Below are 16,006 nucleotides of genomic sequence, written 5' to 3' on the forward strand. Positions count from 1 at the left end.
GGCGCAGTGGTTGAGAGTCCGCCTGCCGACGCAGGGGACGCGGGTTCGTGCCCCGGTCCGGGAGTATCCCACATGCTGCGGAGAGGCTGGGCCCATGAGCCGTGGCCGCTGAGCCTGCGTGTCCGGAGCCTGTGCTCCGCAGCGGGAGAGGCCACAACAGTGAGAGGCCCGTGAACCCCCCCCCACACCAAAAAAAAAGAATGACATTGAGCATCTTTTCATGTGCCTGTTGGTCATCTGTATATCTTCTCTGGAGAAACGCCTACTCACTTCCTTTCCCCATTTTTTTAGTCAGGTGGTTTGTTTTTCTTGATATTGAGTTGTATGAGTTCTTTATATATTTTGGTTACAAGGAAGCAATGAACAGCACAGGGAATATAGTCAATGTGTTATAATAACTTTATATGGAGTATAATCTATGAAAATATCAAATCACTCTGTTGTATACCTGAAGCTATTATTTTAAGTAACAACTATACTTCAATTGAAAAATGATACTGACAGCACTTTATTTTTTTCCTTCTGTCTGTATCTATATTAAAACATTTGAGAAATAGAAAGGTTTAGGCTGGGAGCATATCCTATAAACTGCTTTGCAAGGTAGGGGATCTTGGTATCAATGACTTGAAGTTTAGGGAATATCTCTTGGAGTAAGAAACAGATGAATAGATGCTCACATTTGGGCATCACTCTGCCAACCTTCTTTCTCAACTTGTTTTACATTTTAAAGTAGGCTAGTAATAGGGGTCTCCAAACTGGGTTCCAGAAAAGGGGCTCTCATATATAATCACTGGACATGTCATGTCACCAGGATGGGGTCATGAATACCAGGAAAACAGCACAAAGGCTAGAGGTTGGGATTCAGGAGGCTGACCCTAAAGTTAGAAAAGTAGAAAAGTCACTTCACTTTTCTGTACTTTAGTTTTGTGCTTTTTCCTATATGTGTGGTTGCATAAGATGGGAGGTTTCTAAACTTTTTAAGCACCACAACCTTAATACACGATGCAGATGAAAGAGAAACACTATGGTTAAAGGAAGTGAGGAAGAAACAGATGTGGAAGGCCCTGCCTTCTTGCTACCCCATTGCCTCCTTTCCTTAGGGAAAGAATCAGGGCTGATGACAAAGTTTGCAGGGCCCAAGGCAAGATGAAAATTCAGAAATGCTGTTCAAAAAAAATATATATATATAGCATTAAATATGCTATAAAGTGTTTTCCTTTAAAAGTATTTGATGACATTAAATGTAAAGGTGTATTTGTGATACATGAGTAATGACACAAACTGCAAAAAAATAATACTTTGGGTGTTATAATTTTATGAAATACAATATATAATAATACTTTAATAATTTCATATGCTTATTGACTATAAGATTTTTTTTCTGGCTCACTTTTCTGCAAATTATATATTAGGTCCTCAGAATTTACATTTTAAGCAACTCCATTTTCTATATGATTGACAGCAACATTAGTCACTCTTTACAAATGCAAGACTGCAAATAATTTTTGATAAGTTTTAATTTTAAGAAGATTTTTCTGCTGCTGTAACTGTTACTGGAGAGCTGTTAAGAGTATTTTACAGGCTGTGACAATATTAGGATAAATTTCTGATAAATTTATATCAAAATCCATCAAAACATAAATTTTAGTACCTCTAGAGCTGATGATTCTTGTGGAACAATTTTTCTAGAAAAAGATTTAACTCTCCATACAAATCAGTTTTGTGTAGGTCTGAATTTAATTTTAAATGTAAATTTATACAATGGCATTTTGACATTTCTTCTGACATTTTTGGTAACTTATGGAAGTTGTGCAAGAAACGTAAAGTAGCTTTATGATTTGTATGTATTTCAAAACATCTGCTATGCATCCTATTGTCTTATCTTCAATTACAAGGAAAAAATAATTTTAAAATTGTCTACTTCTTAATATCTGGTTCATCCAAAGCTTCATATGAAAATAGTGTTATTTGCCATCGAACGTAGCAATCTTTACATTTAGTTTCTATTTTGAAACCTGTGGATATTTTGTGGTACAGGTTGCTGCAGTTTTTAAAATAGAAGATTCGACAATCTACTGCTGAAATTCACTGCTTATCCACCAGCAGTTGCATCCAGGCATGCTTGCTGCTGTCCCTACTGCCATTCTGTGTCCAGGTTCCAGCCTGGTTCCACTCCCTCACTCCCTGCAGCTCTGGACTGTCCCAGGCCCTGACATACACTCAGGGCTGACTGCTCTGTGGACGCAGTTTGCAGTGCCTAGAGCCTGAGGACCACTACAGCTCAAATGCGCCACCTCCCCTGGACCACCTCTGCTCGTGTGCATGCTCCATTGTCCCATAGCCTCTGACAAAATGCAAGTTCAAAGATAAAAGATTATTAAGAATTTCAGACTTCCCTGGCAGTCCAGTGGTTAAGACTCCGTGCTTCCACTGCAGGGGGTGTGGGTTTGATCCCTAGTCAGGGAGCTAAGGTCCCACATGCCACGCGACGTGGCCAAAAGAAAAAAAGTTATTAAGAATTTCAGGACACTCAGAGCAGAGCATTAAAACAAGCATGGGGTCCTTCTCAGTATGGAGTCCTAAATGACTGTATAGGTTGCACGCATGAGAGGAACTCTCAGGGCTCTGTAAATATACATGACAGAGATTTCACTTACCAGGTCTCTCCAATTCATCTTTCCGTATCATGGAAGCTCAGCTCTGATATTTTCATCAAGGAGCCATTATTTAGTGTTTGGGTGGATGAGAATGAACTCACAAGACTAAGAATGCATAGTCAAAAGTGGGAAGAGTCTGATGCCACAGAAGCCAAGAGAAATGATTTCAAGAAGGATAAAGTAAACAGTGGTGTCAAGTGACACCAAGAGGTCATCAGTAAGATCAGGACTGAAAATTTGCATGACTCTAGCAACACAGAAGTCACATGATCTTAGATCTTAGTGATCATAAAAATAAGTTGTTTCAATGGTGAAATGCAGGCTGAAGCGAAATCGGAAGTACATGGAGGAATGAGTAGAGGCTGAAAAATGGACTCCAGCAACCCCTTTTCTGCTGAGGCCTGAGGGTCCGTAGGTATGGTCCCTCGACTTGACATGATCCCAGGTGGCTGCTTCTCCACCATCATAGTGTTGCCTTCTGCTTTGAGCCACCCTTCCCTTTCTGTGACATGCAAGAAGGGGTCCCAGGGAAGGAGATCAGGTAGGCTGTAATACTTTGTTGCCTCTTATTCATTAGTCTTGATACATTTCACATTTTGGACATCTCAGATTGGATAAACCTTGCTCATTACATTCTACTGCAGTTTGCAGACCCTTTGATTAGACTTTGAACACAAATTTCTCCACCTAGCAACTCAGTCAACAAAAGTTGATAATAGGGGAAAGTCACACCCAACCCATCAAAACTGTATTAGTCAAGTCAGATCCATCACAAATGCCCACCATACTTTGGCCTCATCAATAGTGCCCCTTCTTGATGAGTAATCAAATACCACCCTTGTTTGGATTAGTACAGTAGCCTACAACAAGTCTCCCTGCTTATATCTTTGCTCCCAATCACAGCAGCCAGAATGATACTTTAAAAATGTTAGTTCTCGCTTTAAAACAGATATGTTAGTTCTCTCTTTAAAACTTTCCTTTGGCTGCTTGTTTCACTCAGAGAAGAATCCGACATTCTAACAATGGCTAATAAAGTCCTCCTTACTCACCTCTCTGACCTCTTCTCTTATAGCTCACCCCTTCCTCACCCTGCTGGAGCCATGCTGACTCCTTGCTGTTCTTCAGTCCTGCTAGGAAAACCCAGATCAACCTAATTATTAACCTTTGTCAGCCCTGCTTTTTCTTTTTTCAAAGCACTTATCACCTTTCTGAATGTAACTCTGGGAGGGCAGGGATATTTTTTTATTGATGTATCCCAAGTGCCTAGAGTGGCATCTAGTACATAGTAGGTGCTCAGTAAACGCTTCTTTTAAAAACAAAAATTTCAACTTTGTTACTGTTTTGCCTGGCATTTCTCCCAATCCTGTTCCGCCTCCCTCCCCCATTTTCACCGGGAGGGTCTGGGGGTTCTTCTCTGAAACTTTGTTTCAAGAACCAATTTGAACTTTTAAAAATTGAGATATAATTCAAGTACCATAAAATTAATTCTTTCAAAGTGTGCAATTCACTGGTTGTAGTATATTCATAAGGTTGTGCAACCATCACCACTGTCTCATTTCAGAATATTTTCATCATTCCCCAAAGAAACTTCATAGCTCTTAGCAATCACTCTCCATTCTCATCTCCCTCATCCTCAAGCAACCACTGACCCACTTTCTGTCTCTATAGATTTGCCTGTTCTGGACATTTTGTAAAATGGAATCATATAATACAATATGGCTTCTTTCATTTAAGATAATATTTTCAAGGTTCAGCCATGTTTAGCATGTTCCAAAACTTCATTCCTTTTTATGGCTGAACACATCACATTGTATGGCTATACATTTAGTTTATTCATTCATCAATTTATGGACATTTGGGTTGCTTCTACTTTTTGACTATTATAAATAATGCTGCTATAAACGTTTGTGTACAGTATGTTTGAACACCTGTTTTTAGTTCTCTTGGGTATACATGTAAGAATAAAATTGCCGGGTCATAAGGTAATTCCATATTTAACATTTTGAAGAACTGCAAAACTTTTTCAAGGTGGCTGTACCATTTTACATTCCCATCAGCACTAGAGGGTTCTAGTCTCTCCACATATTTGTCAATACTTGTCACCGTCTGTCTTTTTTATTATAATTATCTTCGTGGAGGTGAAGTAGTAGCTCATGGTGGTCTTGATTTGCATTTCCCTAATGACTAATGATTTAAATATATTTTCATGTGATTATTGGCTACTTGTATATCTTCTCTGGATAAATGTCAATTCAAATTCTTTGCTCATATTAAAAATGATTACTTGGGTTTTTTATTGTTGAATTATAAGAGTTTTAAAATATATATATTCTGGATACTAAACCATTATCAGATGTATGATTTGCAAATATTTGTTTCCATTCCATAGATTGCCTCTTTACTTTCTTGGTGGTGTTCTTTGATGTACAACACTTTTAAATGTTGATGAAAGCCAATTTACCTACTTATTCTTTGATTGCTTCTGCTTGGGTGTTATAGCTAGGAAATCATTGCCTGATTCACTCCTATGTTTTCTTCTGATTTTATAGTTTTAGCTCTTACATTTAGGTCTTGGTACATTTTGAGTTAAGTTTTCAATATGTTATGAGGTAGGGGATCCACCTTCATTCTTTTGCATGTGAAAAACTAGTTGTCCCAGCACCATTTGTTGCAAAGACTATTCTTTCCCTAATATTTTGTCTTGGTAGCTCTTGATAGTCAACTGAAAATCAATTGACTGTAAGTGTTTGGGTTTATTTCTGGACTCTCAATTCTATTCCATTGATCTATATGTCTGTCCTTATGCCTGTCCCATATATTCTTGATTACTGTAGCTTTGTAGTAAGTTTTGAGATCAATAAGCATTAAGTTCTCCAACTTTTCTTTCCTCTTCAAGATTGTTTTGATTATTCAGGCTCCCTTGTAATTCCATATGAATTTTTTTAATAGAAATTTATTTATTTATTTTTGGCTGCGTTGGGTCTTCTTTGCTGCACGCGGGCTTTCTCTAGTTGCGGCGAGCGGGGGCTACTCTTCATTGCGGTGCACAGGCTTTTCATTGCATTGGCTTCTCTTGCTGCGGAGCACGGGCTCTAGGGGCACAGGCTTCAGTAGCTGTGGCTCGCGGGCTCTAGAGCGCAGGCTCAGTAGTTGTGGAGCGCATTCTTAGTTGCTCTGCAGCATGTGGGATCTTCCCGGACTAGGGCTCAAACCGTGTCCCCTGCATTGGCAGGCGTATTCTTAACCACTGCACCACCAGGGAAGTCCCCAATATGAATGTTAAGGTTAGGTTTTCCATTTCTGAAAAAAAAAAAAAAAAAAAGGCCATTGGTATTTTGATAGGAATATACTGAATCTGTAGATTGCTTGGGGTAGTATTGCCATCTTTAACAATATTAAGCATTTCAATCTGTGAAAATTGAATGTCTTTTGTTTATTTAGATTTTTAATTTCCCTCAGCAATGTTTGGTCAGTCTTCATTTACAAGTCTTGTATATCTTTGGTTAAATTTATTTCTAAGTATTTTATTTTTTTGATGTTATTGTAATTGTCATTTTTTTCTTAATTTTCAAACTGTTCATTGCTAGCATGTAGAAATACAACTGTGTGTTGATCTTGTATCTTGTAACCTTGCTGAATTTGATTATTAGCTCTCAAAGATTGTGTGTGGAGGGAACTTCCCTGGGCTTCCCTGGTGGCACAGTGGTTAAGAATCCACCTGCCAATGCAGGGGACACGGGTTCAAGCCCTAGTCCGGGAAGACCCCACATGCTGAGGAGCAACTAAGCCTGTGCGCCACAACTACTGAGCCTGCGCTCTAGAGCCCGCGAGCCACAGCTACTGAAGCCTGTGCCCCTAGAGCCCGTGCTCGCAGCAAGAGAAGCCACCGAAATGAGAGGCCCGCACACCGCAATGAAGAGTAGCCCCCGCTCGCCGCAACTAGAGAAAGCCCACATGCAGCAACGAAGACCCAACACGGCCAAAAATAAATAAATAAATTTATGTATTTTTTTAAAAAGATTGTGTGTGTGGATTCTTTAGGATTTTCTCTATTATAAGATCATGTCATCTGCAAACAGTGATAGTTTAATTTCTTCTTTTCCAATTTGGATGCCTTTTACTTCATTTTCCTGCCTAATTCTTCTGGCTCCACCCTCCAGTACAATATTGACTCAAAGTATGAGAGCAACCATCCTTGTCTTATTCATCATGTTGTGGAGGAAGCACCTAGTCTTTCTCCATTAGGTGTGTTGCCAGCGGTGGGTTTTTTGTATATTCCCTTTGTGAGGTTGAGGAAGTTCCCACTTATTCCTAACTTATTGTTTTTATCTTGAAGTGGTGTTGGATTTTGTCAAATGTTTTTTCTGCATCTACTGAGATGATCATGTGGTTTTTGTTTCTTATTCTATTAATATGGTGTATAACATTAACTGGAATTGGAATGTTGTACGGACTATACATTCCTGGGATTAATCCCATTAGTTGTGGTGTATAATGCTTTTATATGATGTTGATGGATGTGGTTGGTTAGTTTACTGTTGAGAATTTTTGCACCTATCTTCATTAGCGAGATTGGTCTGCAGCTTTCTTATGATATCTTTGGCTTTGGTTTTAGGGTAACGGTGACATCATAGGATGAGTTGGGAATTCTTCCCTCTTCTTCTACGTTTGGAAGAGTTTTTAAGTGTTAGTGTTAACTCTACATGTTTGGTAGGATTCACCAGTGAAGCCGTCTGTTCCAGGGCTTTTCCTTGTGGGACAATTTTTTGATTATGACTTCAATCTCTATTTTTTATAAGTCTATTCAAATATTCTATTCCTTTTTGAGTCAGTTTTGGTAGTTTATACCTTTATAGGAATTTGTCCATTTAATCTACCATGTGTAGATCTTTCTACTATAATTCGACACTGATAGTTAAAAATGTTTGAAAAGTGAATAAATTCTGATTTATCTTGAATAAGGAGCCAAGTATTTGAATTTTTTAGCTTAAATACCCTAGAACAATCTAATGTCACCTTGATAATAAAGGATTTGAGAGCTAAATCTTCAAGAAAATGCAAATTAGACAATGTACTTACGTACCTAAATGGTATGCCCTAAGAGGAAGATTAGAAAATGGTAAAATATCGGGTTTATGAGTTCAAAGCAAAACTAGTCCAATAATGAATAAAACATTTTTTTCCTAAATAAATACTATAAAACTTTTTTTTTTTTAACTGAAGGAATACCAAGGAAATGAGATTCTAGATTGAAACTTTCTCTGAGATCGGGGCAATTCATTTTCATTGAAGTAATTTTTTTTTTCCTGTCTCTTTCTATAGAAAAGAAAAATAAATGAGTTATAAAGTAATCCCTCCTCAGAATCCAAATTTGTAGCAGTAATGTTAATAGTTCATACCAAAAAAAAGTTTAAGACAACTGACATGGAAATAAATATTTTTAATGTAGAAATATTTTCATACATTCTATCTTTATCCACTTCAGGCAGATTATTTTACCCGAGTATATGTATCTTTGTTCTTTGGAGTGTACCTTACTGTTTTTTTTAAGTACCTTTTTTCTTTTTTTTTGGCTTTAAGAAAGGGTGTTCATTTGAGCCTATTTAGTTAAAAATTTCAGCATTTAAGTGAAATTGCCCTCGATTGACTTTTGTTCAATATGTAATTATTTAATATTGGAAAAACCTCCTGACTTTATCAGGGATTTTTTTACATCATCTCTTTTCTTATCTGGTATAGACAGGCATTTTTTCAACATTAAATTGGAGAGAGGGAGAGAGAGATGATACCTTGGCTTAAATGACATTAAACAAGCAACAAATTTACCAGATTTTTGGCTGCACACTCTAATCTATAGGTATATGACTTGAGGTAGAAATTCATATGTTATTCTTGCCTGTGTGGGTTGTAGCATTCTGCATTCATATAATAGCAAGTTCAGTGTGGTCGAAGCATCATTGCAAATGGGAAAGTAAAGAGGTGGGGCTTTTTAGGTATCTTGACAAGGAGTTCTGATTTTTATTCTCTAGGAGATGGAGAACCATTGGTGGTTTGTTTTTTTGGGGTTTTTTTGTTGTTTTTTTTTTTTGCTGTACGCGGGCCTCTCACTGTTGTGGCCTCTCCTGTCGCGGAGCACAGGCTCCGGACGCGCAGGCTCAGCGGCCATGGCTCACAGGCCCAGCCGCTCTGCGGCATGTGGGATCTTCCCGGACCGGGGCACGAACCCGTGTCCCCTGCATCGGCAGGCGGACTCTCAACCACTGCGCCACCAGGGAAGCCCCATTGGTGGGTTTTGACCAGTGATGAGACATGTGGTCATCTGCAGGAAACATTACTCTTGGAACTGTGTGGAGGTAGATCTGATCAGGTAAATCTTGTTTTCAGAGGAGGACACTCAGTCTTGTGTTAGATTTTTTCAAAGTCTGTTACAAGGTCATTTTGCAAAAGCTTTCCATCCAGACCCAAAAGTTATTCCAATGAGAATCTAGAGCATAATCTAGGTCATGTTACATAAGCCAGGTTGGACTTTGAAAAATGGAATGTCCTATTTTTATACATTGCTAATAAAAACAACAAGCTATGACTGCTCTCTGAAAAGTCTAGGCAATACCACAGCGTTTTATTGTTTTAGTTTCTAGGACATTTATACTACAATTTTCTGTTTTTAGAATGGTTCATAGGAAGGGGCACTATTTTATCTTTTGTATTCTGTAATACAATAAAGAACTGTCTCTATTTGATATAACTTTTTCATTTCATCTTTATGACACTTCTTCCTTGGGTAGCTATTACTATCTTTATTTTAAAATCAAAGAAGCTGATGCTCAGTTAAGCAACTGGCCTTTATTACAGAAATAGCAGAATTGGAATTTGAAGCCAGGTCTCTCCAACTCCAAAGTCCTTTCTTTCCAATATACCACCCTTCCTCTTTAATAGGACTTCTCTAATCGCAATGCCATCTTTCCTCTGTACACCCCCTTCCCAACATTTCCTTCATGTTGTCTGAGGCACTGGGTGAGTTAAAAAAATCTGCCTATCACTGGGTTAGGATAAGTCAACTTAATTGTTTAGGTCATGTAGCCCCTTATTTCCTCCACAGTAACAGGATAAAGAAAGCGACAGAGGAGTTCTGCTTTCCACTGTCTTACATCACCCAGACAATTGGCAGCCAGGAGTCAGGCAGCTGTCACACTCTTCAGCTGTCTATTTAAAGTTCAAAGAGATGCTGGATAACAATAACAAAGAGGTAAGCGTGGCCCTGACCAGCCCACCCCACAACAGGAAGAATGGCTGAAAAAGGTAAGATTTAAGACATCCAACTCTCTTGGCAAAAAAGGCTCCAGGCTCCCTGGTTTATTTTCTGTTTCACAATATTTTCTGTTTCTTAGCTATTCTGAAGAGTGTGGTATCTCTGCTAAAGGATCATTAACCGTATATGTTAGTGTGGCTGAAAGAATGCATTAGATACGCAATTTATGGACCATGTCTATACGTTACGTGAATAATTTCGAAAGGATCAGATAAACAAAAGAGCTTAATTTGTTCATGCTTGTTTTGAAAGATGAGTTAGAGGCCAGTTATTCTCCAGTGTTGTACTGGATTTGAGGCGTTGTGGTGTGCTGGGCTAGCATTAAGGACATTTGAATTCTGTGTCAGATCTGCTACTAAATGGCCATGTGAGTTTGGGGGAAATCCCTCTACCTTTCTGAGTGTGTTTTCTGACTCTGAAACAAAAATAAATAAAATAGGCTTAGTATGCTTCACATCTGAATTTCTTTTTTTCTGTTTTTTAAATGTTTTTTATTTTTAAGAAAAATGATTGACTGTAATAAATGATAAAATGGGCTGAATATATATATATATAGTGTCCAAGTAAGTTTTCAAATGCCTATGGGAATTGATGATTTTAATCCTGACAACAATCTCATGAGATATGAAGTGTTATCATCATTCCCGTTTTATAGATAAGGAAACTGAGGCACAGCAAAGTTTAGTAACTTGCTTGAGGTCACATATAAGAGCGTGGTGGCACCAGGTTTTAAACCCGGAGAGAAGAATTTTGGAATTACTGTTCATATTTAAAAAGAGGTTTTGTGCTTATTTGTGTTACTAGTGTGACGTATGCAGAGTATGTTGTGTTCCTAAATATTCCTATTTCAAACCAATGCTACAGATTATAATAAAACTTAAAACACTACTGTTAACAGAACACAAATGCAGGTATACTTTGAGTATTTAAATGCACAGTCAATTGTATTGTTTTACAAAGAATAATAAGTAATGAGATACACTTTTAGTGCTTTATTATATGTAAATGTCAGAACTGTATTAAAATATGCTTGTATAAAATACTTAAAAGTTAATTCCAATATTTTAATTGAGCATATATAAGTTCTTTGAAATTGGGAAAAATACTAAATCAATATAGGAGTTCAAGAAATTACTACGTACTTCCACTGTAATGCTACCTTAATTCATAAAAAGGCTTTCATCCAAATGAGAGTAAAGAACATATCATAAAGTTTCCTTTATCCTTAAAGCAATACCACATGGCAGGTAACGAGAAAGAAAGGGTTTTCTTCATTTAGAGGTTAACGCTTTGTTCAAGGTCACAGTGAGATGGACAAGCAAGGAAAGCTGCTGAACTTGTGAGAGTTGAGAGACTCCAAAACTTTTGGAAAAATAGATTTAAACTATAAAAATCCATTTTAATTTCAGAATATTTGCTGTTATGAGTGTCTTCTAATTTTAGAAGTGTCTCATTTCCTGATGATTTTAATAGCACTTAAAAAACTTCACTTTTAGAGTGATGGAAATTGTAATAGGAATGCAATTGCTAAGAATATGCATTTTCTTTGTTAGCTAATGGCATAAAATCTGTGTTTTTCAATTAGGAACATATCTGAGGGTTTAACACAGGGACATTAATTCTATACTATGTGTTTCTGTGCTGTTTTGAATCATTTTGTGTGGTGTGTTGGTTGTAACAAGATTGAGATGCAGTGAATATTAAAAAAAGATACTTTTATAAGTTGCTGTTTTACAGGTAAGGGTACAAATAGGAGACACAAGAGGAATTATTATACTTTTGTCTTTTACGCGTGTGGTGGATCAGTGTAGGTTGCCGTATTGAGCCAGTTAAAAAAATAGAATATCTTTTCTCAATGATTACATAAGGTATAATGCTTTCCTTTTCCTATGATAAAGGCAGCTATCAAGTCTAAGAATGATTTTCAACACCTTTCCCTATGTTATGACTAGTTTAGTAAAAATTACCTCAGAGTCACTTTCCAGTGTTTCTATGTAAACAGCTGGTCTCTGTGTTATTGAACAAAAGCATGAATCTGTTCTGTATATACTACACCCACACCCACACAGTAATTAGAGTTTACAAAGCCTTTGTAAACACGTGATGCCATTTGATCCTCACAACAACTCCGGGAGGTGTATATCACAAGTTTCATTCTCTGTATCTTACAAATAGGGAAGTTCAAGCTCAGGACTGTCCAAGGTCACATAACTGTAAAAGGAAGGCCTATGGTTTGAACACAGGTCTTCTATTTCAAATACCCAGCTGAGTCATAAGTCCCTTTGTAGAAAAGAAAATAATAATCTTGTATGGATGTGATTAGAGAGTGTATTTTTTCCTTGATATTATATCACTTCCTCTTATCCTTTTGATTAAGAAGATTTAATACCAACATGACCTACCTGATCTGCTTCCTCTTATTTTTTCCAGCAGCGGCTACATTTTCACACCTTCTGGTCCCTATTCTTCTCTTGATTGGCTGGATTGTGGGCTGCATCGTAATGGTTTATGTTGTCTTCTCTTAGAAAGGTAAAGTTTTCAATAATTAAATATGTTTCTTCACAAAGAATACACATTACTCCAGAAATAATCTTTTCTGTTTTACTAATGGAACATTTTATCGTGCAGGCAAGAAGACTTCAGGTTGACATCATTTAGAAGAATTAAAAAAAGCACGAAATGACAGATTATTAAATGTTTCTCATGTAAATAACTGCAATGTTTGACATCAGTTTATAAAACTTGCATTTGTAAACTGGTACTTCAGTGGACATAAGAATCTCTTCAGAAACATGTTTAAAATTCTGGGTACAAATAATAACTATAAGAAAATATAGATGAATTTCTCTACAACCTGGGACTAGGAAAAATATTCCTACTTAATATGTATAAGAAATAGGAAAAAGTTTGGTAAATTAAATTACATTAAATTTTTTGGCCACCCCTCAAAAAACAGAAAAACAGAAAAAATGAGCTAGAGATAAGAAGAGACAGTTCATAGAAAATGAAAATGTGAATGTAAGCTTGACCCTTAACTTCTTACAATAAGAGAACTGTAAATAACACCGCATTGAAGAACCATTACTCACCTGTCAGATGGGAGAAAATGAAGATATACCAATATATGTCTTGGTAAGGCCGTGGGGAAATAAGCACTCTCATATACTGTCTTTAGAAATTCAAAATGGTACAACATTTTTAGGGGTGTTCAGCAATCAAAATACCAAAATTACATATGTATCTAACTTTTGACCCAGCTATCCCTCTTCTAAGAATATTGATATTTCCACAGGTACACTGCTAAAAATACAAAATGGTATATGCACAAGTCTATTCATTATGGCATAATCTGTTAGAATGAAACCCTGGAAAAAGCCAAATATCTATTAATAGAAGACTAACAAACTGTAGTCTATCTACATAATGTGGCACTTAAGCAGCTGTAAAAAGGAATGAATGAAGGGGGTTCTCTATATGCTGATGTGATGTTATCTCCAGGGCAAAGTATTTGGTGAAAAAAACAGGTACAGAACAATGTATGCTACCTTTTGTGTAAAAAATGAGGGGTTATACCAATATGCACACATACCTGCTTATACTAAAATACTGGAACAGAGGAGCCAAAAATGGCTAGATATCTCTGAGTGTCCCTTGTTTTTGAATCAAGTAAATATCTTATAAATTAAAAGAACAAAGAAAAAGAAAAACATAATCCTCAAATTTAAAGCAAATTGAAACAAATCTAATAGTACATCAAATTGGTGGAGGACCTGTTAAAACACAGGTTGCTGGGTCCCACTCTCAGAGTTTCTGATTCAGCGATCTGGTGTGGGGGGCCTGAGAATTTCATTTCTAACAAGTTTTCAGGTAATGTTGATGCTGCTTGTCCAGAATCCATAATTTGAGAACTACTGCTCTAGAAGTGCTATGGTCTGAATGTTTGTGTCCTCTCAAAATTCATACATTGAAATCCTAACCCCCCAACTCTGATGGTATTGGGTGTTAGGGTTGGGACTGGGAGGTGATTAGATCATGAGTATGGAGTCCTCATGAATGGGATTAGCACCCTTATAAAAGAGGCCCAGAGAGCTCTCTAGCCCTTTCACCTTGTGAGGACACAATGAGAAGTTTGCAACCTTAGAAGAGGGCCTCACTTGAACCTGGCCTTGCTGGCACCCTGATCTTGGACGTCCAGCCTCCAGACTGTGAGCAAAAAACATTTGCTGTTTATAAGCTACCCACCCGTCAGTGTTGTTTTGAAATAGCAGCCCAAGTGGACCAAGACAAGAAGGGACCCAGTTTCTTCCTGGTAATTATAGCATCCTTTTTTATTCAATTAATTTTCCTACTGAAATTAATCTCATCAAAACAATTAGAGAAAACTTTGGCTTTATTCACTGATTCTTATCTTTTAAACTTGGTTAAACATTTCAAAAAAGCTTTTTAAAAACTTCTGTTTAAAGAAATATTTATAAAATGCTAACATAAAATGTGTATAAAATTAGGCTCGACTATTTTCATTAACAACTTGACCGAGTTTTAGTTTTCTCCAGACTTGAGAAGAATGAACTCACCTTGAATCAGAGGGCTACTGGATACGGCTCCTGCAGTCTTATGAAAGCTGATTGTTAACTTTTCAGGAATTTTGAAAGTTACGTGGCATCTCATTGGCAGCTGGAAATTGGCCACATGGGAGTATTTACAACACAGCAATCAACAAGTACTATAAATCAGGGCTTCCTCCCAGTGGACAGCCAGTTCTTAAGTACACCCCTGACCTGAATCCCCTAGACTTCCCTGATGCTTATATGGTTTGCGAGGGCTTCAAGACCATCTATTTTTTTTTTTTCCCTTCTTCACATTCTGTTTGAGTTAATTAAAAATATGGTCTTTCTATTCACTTGACCTCTTTCTGTGCTATAGACTTTAATGAGAAACCCATGAAAGCAGTAGACTTTCTCAGAATACATACATTCAGACAAAACTGTAGATGTTATTTCAAGATGCTATTTCAATGGATTTCCTGAAATCCATTAAAAGACTCCCTAGGTAAAGTAGCCCCTGGGCTGTCACCAACTTTCTAAAGGTTTTAGGCTACTTTACAGCTGGGCTCTGGTTTCCCTTGGGGTTGAGGACATCAACTCATATTTTAGCTTTCTTCCTGGCTAGAGACTGGGTTTTTCTGTACATCTTTCTGCCGACACCATTCCTGCATCACCTGTCATCTTTCTTGCATTTGTATACCACAGAGTCCTGCCATTTGGTTAGAAAGTTATAAAACAAAGTTGTGGCAACCTATGTTTTACGTCAGAACAACTTTACTTTCTTTAGTCTGGAGTCTTTTTCTCCACACGTACTGGTCCTTTTCTTTAGCCCTTCGAAGCTATAGGTTATCTCATTTCTTGTTCAAATGTGTGCACAACTTTTCCCTGGAACACAAAAAGCTTCAGCATTCCCATAAATCTTAATTTTCTATCTATCTTTGACAAAGACTTTCTTATTTCAAGGGCTCAATATTCTTTTCCTTAGCACTTTAAAGCAGACTGTAATGTTGTTTTTAAGTAGCAGTAGAAATGAATTTCCCTGTAATACGTATTTTAATTCCATGTTTACACATCCAACCTGATCATTTTCTCAGAGAACAAAGAAAGCTTAGTGCAGTGAAAAGACCAAAAGTTTTGGAAGTCAGATTGTTGTATTCTAACTTGGGAGTCCTTTGAGGAGTTAATTAATCTCTCTAACCTTAGTTTCTCAACTATAAAAGAAGAAGAATATTTTCATGGGATTGTTGTGAGGACTGCAGTGTTTTCTAAACCTGCCTGAACTGAAACAATTGAGTCATTTGTTAAAAAGACAGATTCTCAAGCTCTTGCTCTGGAGAGTTCATTTCATTAGGTCTAGAGAAGGCCTATTATGAAATCAATTCCCCAGGTGATTTTTAGTATCACAGAAGTTTGGAAACACACCTATCATATATGTGTGTGTGTATGTAGGCATTACTCCCTGGTACATGAGACCCTGATCAATGACAGCTTATATC

At 37.2% G+C, this 16,006-nt stretch overlaps 1 protein-coding gene across 1 annotated transcript; it reads left to right on the forward strand.

Moving 5' to 3' along the window:
• Nucleotides 1-12,359: 12,359 nt before the first annotated feature.
• On the forward strand, nt 12,360-12,491 carry STRIT1 (small transmembrane regulator of ion transport 1; the record flags this gene model as incomplete). The annotated part of the gene is made up of 1 exon (XM_082839278.1): nt 12,360-12,491. The coding sequence occupies one exon, from the start codon at nt 12,360-12,362 to the stop codon at nt 12,489-12,491; it is 132 nt and encodes a 43-aa protein (XP_082695404.1).
• Nucleotides 12,492-16,006: the final 3,515 nt, after the last annotated feature.

The sequence above is a fragment of the Leucopleurus acutus genome (genome assembly GCF_964270905.1).
Source record: "Leucopleurus acutus genome assembly, chromosome: 5".
NCBI classification, from domain to species: Eukaryota; Metazoa; Chordata; class Mammalia; order Artiodactyla; family Delphinidae; genus Leucopleurus; species Leucopleurus acutus.